At 37.0% G+C, this 9,701-nt stretch overlaps 2 protein-coding genes across 2 annotated transcripts; one reads left to right on the top strand and one right to left on the bottom strand.

The window, feature by feature from the left end:
• The first annotated feature begins 2,527 nt into the window (after positions 1 to 2,527).
• On the top strand, positions 2,528 to 7,552 carry LOC122990549. The gene is made up of 6 exons (XM_044363921.1): positions 2,528 to 2,617; positions 2,764 to 3,105; positions 3,226 to 3,573; positions 5,040 to 5,156; positions 6,579 to 6,637; positions 6,817 to 7,552. Exons 1-6 carry the CDS (start codon positions 2,575 to 2,577, stop codon positions 6,964 to 6,966), a joined length of 1,059 nt encoding a protein of 352 aa, XP_044219856.1. The 5' UTR covers positions 2,528 to 2,574; the 3' UTR covers positions 6,967 to 7,552.
• LOC122990554 lies at positions 7,477 to 9,042 on the bottom strand. Its single transcript, XM_044363928.1, has 5 exons — positions 8,931 to 9,042; positions 8,401 to 8,757; positions 8,089 to 8,220; positions 7,914 to 7,972; positions 7,477 to 7,808 (listed from the first exon to the last, which is right to left on the bottom strand). The coding sequence occupies exons 1-5, from the start codon at positions 8,965 to 8,967 to the stop codon at positions 7,686 to 7,688; spliced, it is 708 nt and encodes a 235-aa protein (XP_044219863.1). The 5' UTR covers positions 8,968 to 9,042; the 3' UTR covers positions 7,477 to 7,685.
• Positions 9,043 to 9,701: the final 659 nt, after the last annotated feature.

Genomic DNA, 9,701 nt, shown 5'->3' on the forward strand with positions numbered 1-9,701 from the left:
TGTGGATGTGTGTGTCGGCAAACAAAAAAACAAAACAGCCATGCCGTGCCCCGCTCGGAATGGAAGAGGCGAGATGAAGGAGGAGAGAGAAACTCTGTCGAAGGCCAAGCTTTAAAGTCACGACCACACCGGGCCCAGGTGTGGCTCATGATGGCGATGATGATCCTCCACCCTGCCCCGGATCCTGCAAGACAAAAGGAAACAGCAAACGGAACGCAGGAGCATCTAGTGGAGTGGAAGGGTTGTCACACTTTAGCTATCAAGTTATGTGCCAGTGCACCCGAAAACATCATTGGTGTTTTGTCTTTACTGTGAAGACATGATGATTTTGTTGCATGCAGCCATCAGGTCCATTTGTTGTGGGTCAGTAAAGAGCTCCGATGTATAAGCTGACTTCCCATTAAAAGCCCTGCGCACCCATAATACACACACACACAGATGAATTCACTTGTTTTGGCTGATTCTCATATCTGTGTGGATGTCTACTAGGGCTGTCACGATATCAGATTTTCACAACACAATTATCGTGGCCAAAGAAATAACCATATATAAGATAAAGATAACCATATATGAGTGTAGGGAGGTGGAAAGACAGTCGGTAACCATAACTGTACATGCTACAGAAAATTAATATTTTACACATTTTTCTAAGGGTATGTTTCTAAGGGTCTTCCAAAAAAGGCCATTTAGAGACACCAAATAACCCCTGCTTCAGAGTAACTGAAGCATAAACACATTATAGTGCTTTTCCCCTCTTGAACAAAACTTTGTGCATGTAAAAGAGTCAAAACAAGTGTTATGGTGGAAAAGCAGTTCATTTAAAAGTAAATCACAGCAAACTATTTATATTTGCACAATTTCAATGTTGTGGCTTTATAAAAAGCAATAAAGCAGCATATGGTCATTTTTGGAATTTCATTGGCTATTTGAAGCGCCTGTCATTGGCAGAATCTGTTCTGGGTAGGCACCCCCTTTCAGTGCGGACTCTCGTTGGGTATTGCAGGCTGTGGACAGGACATGGGTCAAGTGAGGTGTCAATTGAAAGGTCAGAGTGCAACCGCCATTTTGATACCAAGATGTTGCTAATATTTACATGATGCAAGAGCCAGGGGCGGCTGTGGCTCAGGAGGTAGAGAGGGTTGTCCACTAATCGGAAGATCGGCGGTTCGATTCCCGGCTCCTCCAGTACACATGCCGATGTGTCCTTGGGCAAGACACTTAATCCCAAATTGCTCCTGATGTTCACATTCATTCACTGATCATACACATTCATACACTGTGCCATCAGTGTGTGAATGGTTAGCTTTCTCTGATTGGTCTTGCATGGTAGCCCCTGGGTAGCCCCATTTAGCGTATGAATGTGTGTGAATGGGTGAATGGGTGAAAGTGATTTGTAGTGTAAAAAGCGTGGTCGGAAGACTAGAAAGGCACTATACAAGTACAGTCCATTTACATAGCATAGTTGTGTACTTAAAAGTCGCAACATTAAGGGGTTTTAAGAAGCGCTGGATTATTTACACTACATTATCATGTGTATATTATATTATGTTATTATATGATATCAATATTTCATTTTTTAAATATCACAATTATCGTCAATACTGGTATAATGCAACACCCCTAGTGTCTACAGGCTGTTTGACTGACATCTACATGACTATTGTTAGCTTTGTTGCATCTGTTACACTTTTATCATTGTGATTAGTTCAAGAAATCCAGTGACCTCATGTTAACTCCAGCATATTTCTAACCTTGCCAGGGTCAACCTCAACAGATGCCTTATCAGCCAAAATAATTGAAAACATATGTGTGTGTGTGAATAATTTCAAGTTATGGCATCATGTTTGCTATTTCTAGCTTCATTACAGGCACCTCTACACATTTGTGCTGACAGTTTCACACTATTCCACACTCTGTTGTGGTAATGTGGCTAGAAACAAGCATTGCTACAGTAAGAAGACCACTGATGGCTAACAAACATGGCTGTAAACAATGTAGGTTTCAAAATATTAAGTAAGTGTTTTTTTAGAAGTTTTATGAGGAAAGAGTTAAGTATGTTTAAAGGAAGCGCGCAGGGTGTTCTGATAAGAAACAATGAAAATATAACTCTTTGTTTAAAAGAAATTTACACGGGTCATCTTCCTGCCTTTGCCGTGTGCATGCGTTGGTAGGTGGCAATATCCAAACATAAAGGTAAAAACATTGCTCCATAGCTCTATCTTTAAATACACACACACAGTTGTTAGACAAAGGCATCTATGTTTGTGCTAATCTAAGCAAAACACAAAAACAGGAATTACAGACACAAAGATATTAAACTTAATTATAGTTCAAGTGGTCAGAATATAGAGAATACTTTGAAAACAATAGAAACACAACAGAAACACAATTATACGCATGTACATCTCTTATCAATGGAAAATAGATCACTGATTTGTCTAAAGGGGAGGATCATGTTTTGCATTTCAGCCAATCACCATGATTTCCACTTTGTAAAACTTGATTACCTTGTGACCAAACCTTCCATCTGGGTGAGAAGACATCAGTTGTGAAAGACAAGAGAGCTGTACCACAATGATCCGACGACTGGCTGCTTTGATTCTTCTTACTGCAGTGTGTAAGTACAATTCTCATCAGATGTGAAAAACCATTTAATCGGAGCAGTCTGTGATAAAGATGCATATGAGACAAGGCCTTGTAAAAATGTGCATTTTTCACTGTTTTCATGCTGTTGTCTAGTGAATCTTTTTTGTTTTTCTTCAGCTCTGATTCAGACTGCAGAGGTTCATCACCTGATCTCTTTGACTTTGGTTGAACTTGGTGACAATGTTACTTTTCAATGTCCATTCTCTGAGAATGACAACTTCATTCATTGGTATAAGCAGTCTCTTGGACATATGGGCCAAACAGTCGCTTCTGGACTCATCGGCACAGTAACAGTCAGTGACCAATTCAAAGAGTCTCGTTTCACTGTCACAAAAGAGGATGCTCAGTATTCTCTCATCATCAGAAATGTAAGCAAAGAGGATGAAGCAACATATTTCTGTCAGAAAGGAACATCATTTTCACCGACTTTCGTCAATGGCACATTCTTGATTGTGAACGGTAAAAATAATATGTGCCTTATTTTAATGATCATTTACGTTTTGAAGTCATTCAAATAATTTAGATTGTAAATTCCTTTTGTTGCGTTTCTTTTTAATGTTGTTTTACTGAATCACACAGACAACAATCAGCAGAAATCAGTCTATGTGAAACAAAGTCCGGAGACAGCATCAGTCCAGCTGGGAGACGCACTGACTCTCCAATGTTCACTGCTCTCCAAGAACACAACAGAAAACACAGATCAGTGTCCAGGTGTACACAGTGTGTACTGGTTCAGAGCTGGATCAGGAGGATTTCATCCAGGCATCATTTACACTCACAGGAACAGGAGTGATAAACCTGTGGAGAGGAGCTGTGTCTACAGTCTGTCCAAAACTATACAGGACTCCTCTGATACTGGGACTTACTACTGTGCTGTGGTCACATGTGGAGAGATCCTGTTTGGTGAAGGAACTAAAGTGGATACAAGTATGTATTTACAGTTGTATTTAAATCATAAATAGATTTTGCATAAATATATTCAGCCTGCTTAAAATATATTAGATTTTGGCTTTTTAATGTATCATTAGTTTGTTGCTTTCTCCAAAGTTTAAATTCCCCCTCCAGTCAAAAATATGTTCTTCTTCTTCTTAATTCAACTGGATGTTTGAATGTTAGCATGCAGAATGATGTATGTGCAGACTTGTTGTGATTTTACAACTAGTTTGGAAGCCAATTCTGGTCCAGTTTGTATCCTACACAAGTGTAGTGTAGAAACTTGAAGCCTTCGGTGCACATACACTAAGAATTGACTCTTTGGAAAAGTTGGAAACATCTTGCGTCCAGTAGTTGAGCCTTTGAAATGAACAATATTTACATATTCATAGATTTTGAATTTTAAATAAGGGAGAAGGAGTATATGTCATTACAAAAATTTTAATTAGGTATTTTTTATACTTCTTAAAATTTTTAAGAAGGTTTCATAGAGCCCTATTTTAACTTCACAAGTGCAACAACAAGTGCAGTGTGGTAGGTCTTGGGTGCACTGACTGTGTGGGCGTCTTCATGCACACGTGCTATTTTGGTTTATGTGTGTGCAGCAGCACCAAGTGCAAAAAGGCTGGGTGAGGGTGAATAAAGATCAGTTGGTGTGGTGATTATTAAATACTCTCTCAGCCAGTCACATTCATGGTCTTAGCTCAGAAACAGCTGTGCCAATCACAGTTAAGCATGATAATGAGAGATGAACAAAGGGAAAGCTTTTCTTCAGGAAATGTCTGCGCCACACCATGAACACTCATCACCACAAATCTGCAGCCAAAGACAGATGGTGTAGGATTCTTCATCAGTTAGTTAGGCTACTATGATAGTGATAGAAATGAAAACAAAAAAATTGGTGAAGACGTTTATATGATTGAATCGGACCAACACTATTTCATCCATAATTCTAATCAAATTCCAACCAAAATAAAACAACTTGCTTTATGCTCCTTCATTTGAATGAAACTCACACCTGTGCACCATGTGTTCTGCCACACAGACAGGTAAAGTGAGTTTCAAGGTCAGGAAAATACCAAACAGTCGGAGCATGAAGCGAAAAGTCAACAAAATCTAATCATTATCCCATTATGTAAGTTTGTCATTCAGAAATATTGAAAAAGGATTAATTCATCCATAATAATACTTCATGCATACATTGCATTTCACCCAAAACTCAAATAAAATAAGATCATACTTTTGACTAAATACTATAAATATTCTAGTAAACATGCACATAGAAAGTAAAAGTAAAAAGAGTAAAATACCTAACAGTTGTTCCAACAGTAATTCAACAGTTATTTAGATTGTTGACAAAATGTAATTATTCTCACTCAGTTTCTAATAGCAAATGATTACTCTTGACAGTCCATTAATAAATAATGTTTAATGTGTCCTTGGAAATATTTTGGTTCCAGGATCAGAGTTGGATCCAGTTGTTCTTGTACTTGGAGCACTGTTGGCCTGCTGTGTGACTGTGATTGCCGTCCTTATTTTCTACGTTAATGGGAGGAGAGTTTGTGAACATTGCAACGGTAGGTTCACTATATTTTACTTTTTTGTTTCAGTTAAAGTCCCCTCCACTCAAAATGTGTTTTGCTTTTTCTTACTTCATTTGGATGTTAGACCTTCACTGTGCAGAATGATGTATGTGCAGAGTTTGACACTCAAATGCTGGTTTCACATTCATCTGTTGAAGTGGGAGAGTTTCTCTGTGATCACCTTGAATCTGAGTTGAAAGGACATGGCTGGTCATTTTATATATCTGTCTTATTGTCAACAATTTACATGCACAGAGACCAAACCAACAATGAATTAATCCCACAGTATTGTCTGTGTATCCGAATCCTATTCATCTGTGCTGTAGACTTCCATCGTATCCAAAAACTATTAAAAACATATCAATGAGCCACACTGCTGCATGGTGACATGTTTAATCATTATGAAGAGTTTGGACACAGTAGTTTGTTCAGAAATGGCTCCAAAGACTAATAACAGCATCTTCAGTGAGTGTTAGATGTTGCTTTTTCATTGTTTGTCACTATTACAATTAAAAAGTGTCAAAATAAAATTCATCTTTGTGAACATTATTTTTTGTAGTGTTACAATATTGTAAACGTTTAAGAAGCGAACCATTTTATGAGGTCACTATAAAATATTTATATTTTTGTCAAATTATATTAATTTCCCAAACTAGCTTCTACCAAAGAATGGCTAGAGCAGAAGAAAGATAATGTTTTGGAATGGTCGAGTCAAAGTCCTGACCTTAATCCTAAAGAAATGCTGTGGAAGGACCTGAAGCAGGCAGTTCATGCAAAGACACCCACCAACACTCCTGAATTGAGACTATTCTGTAAAGAGGAATTGGCTAAAATTCCTCCAAGCAAATGTGCAGAGCTGATAAACAGTTACTGGAAACGTTTGCTGAAGTTATTGCTACAAAAGAGGGTCACAACAGTTACTGAAAGCAAGGGTTCACATAATTTTGCCTCCTAAAAATATGTAAGTTTGGATAATTTTCCTTAATAAATAAAAGTTTTTTCTTTGTCTCATTTGTTTAATTGGGTTCACTTTATCTAATTTTAGGACTTGTGTAAATATCTGATCATGTTTTAGGTCATATTTATGCAGAAATACAGAAAAATCCAAAGGGTTCACAAACGTTCAAGCAGCACTGTATATGTGTATTGAACATTTCAGTTCACATTTTACATGATGTCACAATCCAGTTTTCAATGAGCAAAGCACTTCACTAGTGTCTGCTCAGTGCTCAGGGGCCACAAGGGACTGAAGCTGGGCACATCACAAGTGTGTAACTGTAAAACGAAGACCTTATGAATGTGATCAAAGTCTTGTTTTGTTCATTTCTGTTTTTTAATGACACAAAGTTCCCTGATATGACATCAGTAAACATATTACCACTGTGAACACACTCAAAGTTTTACTTTTATTAACAGGAGCAGCAGGAGCCTCTCATAATCTTGAAACATCAACGGTGGATCAATCAAACAACCTGGTAATTATGCTTCTGGTAAATATTCATGACAGAGGAATGAATAATCAATAACACACATGTAGGCTAATGACACTGATTAAATAGGCCATCTAAGAGAGTAACTTTATTGTTTAGGTAACAATGTTATGGTTGTAATCTCTACATTATTTAATAACACACAAATACTTTATGTTTTATAGGATGGTGAAGCAAAGGAAGTGAACTATGCAGCGCTGGATTTACCCACAATTAAAGTGAAAAGAGGAAATAAAATGAGGAGAGAGAACACACAGTGTGTTTACTCTATTGTTAGATCAGATTACCACAACCAGCAACACCCCTCTCTATAGGCAGAGCGGGACCTTTACACTGCTTCCCAGTTCTCTGCAGAGGTCCGTAGCTTAGCTTGTTTTAGAGTTACAGTATAATGTGCACAGACAGGGATAGGAGGAAGTTGAACATCAGTCAGAATGTGTGTTTTCTGAAAAGTGTTGCACCCAGCAGATTTCCAGACAGACTGCTCTCAAAAGTTGAGAAAGATTCAGTTCTTGAGAAAAACGAACAATCTCAACTGCTTTTCTCTTCAAAATTCAAATTTCATGATGCATATTTGTTTATTTAAAAGTAAAGTAAAACATGTACACAAACATCAATTTAATGGCACTGATAATAGATGAGGGTCATATAAGAAACTTTCCTCATGGCTAATTAATTTCAAACCAACTCTTTCAAGATTAATCTTTTAAAAAGCCAGTTTGGGTGTCATCACAAGCTTGAAACATTAAACAACATTTAAAAGATATAGTATGCCAAAGGCTATTCTAAATGTTTAACTATTAAATGTTCTTATTTTTGCATCATTTTCTTTTTGAAGTAATAAATATATTAAACAATGATACAAACAGAATGATACACAAGACATATTTCATCCAAAATTAAAAATCATTACGTTACAGAGTTCAGAGGTGAAAGGCATGTACTAGAGCAGTTTAAACACTATTTTTACAGATAATGTGACAGAGAAAAACTTTATATGAGAAACAATCTGGTGTGTGAATTAATCTGACCCCTAAGCCCTGACAGTATTGTAGACAGAATTTTCTTCTGCTGCTTTTGCATTCCTTCTCCCTGCTTTGCCAGCTTTCTTCTTGGTAAAGGTTACTGCAGAATAAACCAATGACTTCTCATATCTCTGAGGAAATAAATCCAAAATATTGTGAGATGGTAAGTCAATGTAAGGATGTGCAAACAGATAAAACATGCTTTTCAAATTACATATTATCTTTAAATTCCTTACCTGCTGACTTTGTTGACCACCACTGGCTGTTTCAGCATTTGTTTGCAGAGAAACAGCAGCTGGATTATAAAATAATAATAATATGACTTATACACAGCACTGATGTCAATCTAAAGATGTTATAGCTGCTTTTAAATACTGTTTGATAGATTAATGTCTGAGTAATTTCTCTTACCGTTCCAGCAATCACAAGATTTTCTCTTGATGCGATATATGAGGAAGGCTGTTACAACCAGATTTATAGCCAAAGCAGCACACAGCAGGTAGATAATTGTGTTGGCCTTTTGTAAATTCCACCAGCTGACAACTGAAGCATTATGAAAAAAAGAAATAAAATAAATAATTTAAGGTTACGAAATAGCAATAACTAATTTACGGTATTTGATAAGAAGAAGAACAAATGTTTTTTGATCTAAATGGATTGTACTTAACTCCTAATAAAACACATAGATAGGATAATTTCACCATTATAGAGAAATGAAGTTACCTTCAATGTCCAGTTTAGTTCCATTTCCAAATACTATCTCCCCACATGTGGCCACAGCACAGTAGTAAGTCCCAGCATCAGAAGAGCTGACGGTCTTAGAGAAGCTGTAGACACATTTCTGTGGAGAGCGAGTCTCAGAACTCTTTTCACATTCATCACCACTGTTTCCATGAGCGTAAATAAAACTGGGATGAGATTCATCTGATCCAGCTCTGAACCAGTACACTGTGTCTTCTTCTGGACACTTTTTATTCTCAGAGTCAGAGAGCACTGAACACTGGAGAGTCACAGAGTCTCCTGGACGGACTGGATTAGATGGAAAGTCTTGAGTGATGACAGTGATATCAAGTTCTGGTCCTGGGGAAGTGAAAATACAAATTATGAACATGTTTTACTCACTTTAATGAAAACAGTTACACACATTCATTTATACACGAAAACTGCTGTTATAAATGGTATTGAATGTAAGCAGATAAGCTGATGATTACATATAAGGAACATGAAATCTTCGCTCACTGACTTTTATTTACCTTCAATCCTCAGAAATGTTCCTTTTAATAATGTCATGTTAAGTAGGTCTACTTTTATACAGTAATAAAGTCCAGCATCGCTTAGCTTAGCTTTATTAATATCCAGGACAAATTTTCCAGGCTCTTGTTTTGTTGTAATGCGAGTAGTCTTATTAACACCAACGTAATCAAAATCATATGTTCCTCCCAAGAATTCAGGTACATTTCCAGCAACAAGCCTGATCCAGAACAAGGTTGTTGCTCCAGACTCAGCTTTCTGACGGGTACATGTCAGAGTCACATCATCTCCAACATCAGCAGTCTTTGTCACAAAGATCTGATCGTCTGCACATCCTGAAAAAAAGACACAGAGCAATAATGAACAACAGACAGATAAAATCATATATGCTTTCTGCTGAATTGCTTCAAGAAGATGACAATATAATTGAAATATCCAGAGTGAAGCTGACTTTTTATACTTACGCCCAACTCTGAGCATGAGCAGGATATAAAATACAAACAGCATTTTCTTGTTAACTCATGTAAGAAAACAGTTAATTTAAACAGTATCAGAAGATGATCCCCCTTAATGTAATCATATGAAATGGGAGGGAACAATTTCAGAACAATCTGATTGGCTGCTCGCTATGTTGGCGTTTCATTGTACTACCACAGTGGAAATAATATCAAACATCTTTCCAACCTAAACACATGAAACAACACCAACAGCAAGCTTTTGTTTCATGTTTCATGGTGGGTTTCTATTACTGACACTGAGAGTAAACACAAGAG

Source organism: Thunnus albacares, chromosome 10 (assembly GCF_914725855.1).
Source record: "Thunnus albacares chromosome 10, fThuAlb1.1, whole genome shotgun sequence".
NCBI lineage: Eukaryota > Metazoa > Chordata > Actinopteri > Scombriformes > Scombridae > Thunnus > Thunnus albacares.

Excerpts from the sequence above, each read along its gene's own strand:
- LOC122990549 (XM_044363921.1), top strand. The coding sequence starts at position 2,575 with ATGATCCGACGACTGGCTGCTTTGATTCTTCTTACTGCAGTGT. Across the intron at positions 3,106-3,225 it reads CACATTCTTGATTGTGAACG|ACAACAATCAGCAGAAATCA; the intron begins GTAAAAATAATA and ends TGAATCACACAG. Across the intron at positions 6,638-6,816 it reads TGGATCAATCAAACAACCTG|GATGGTGAAGCAAAGGAAGT; the intron begins GTAATTATGCTT and ends TATGTTTTATAG.
- LOC122990554 (XM_044363928.1), bottom strand. The coding sequence starts at position 8,967 with ATGACATTATTAAAAGGAACATTTCTGAGGATTGAAG. Across the intron at positions 8,758-8,930 it reads AACATTTCTGAGGATTGAAG|GACCAGAACTTGATATCACT; the intron begins GTAAATAAAAGT and ends TCACTTCCCCAG. Across the intron at positions 8,221-8,400 it reads AACTAAACTGGACATTGAAG|TTGTCAGCTGGTGGAATTTA; the intron begins GTAACTTCATTT and ends ATAATGCTTCAG.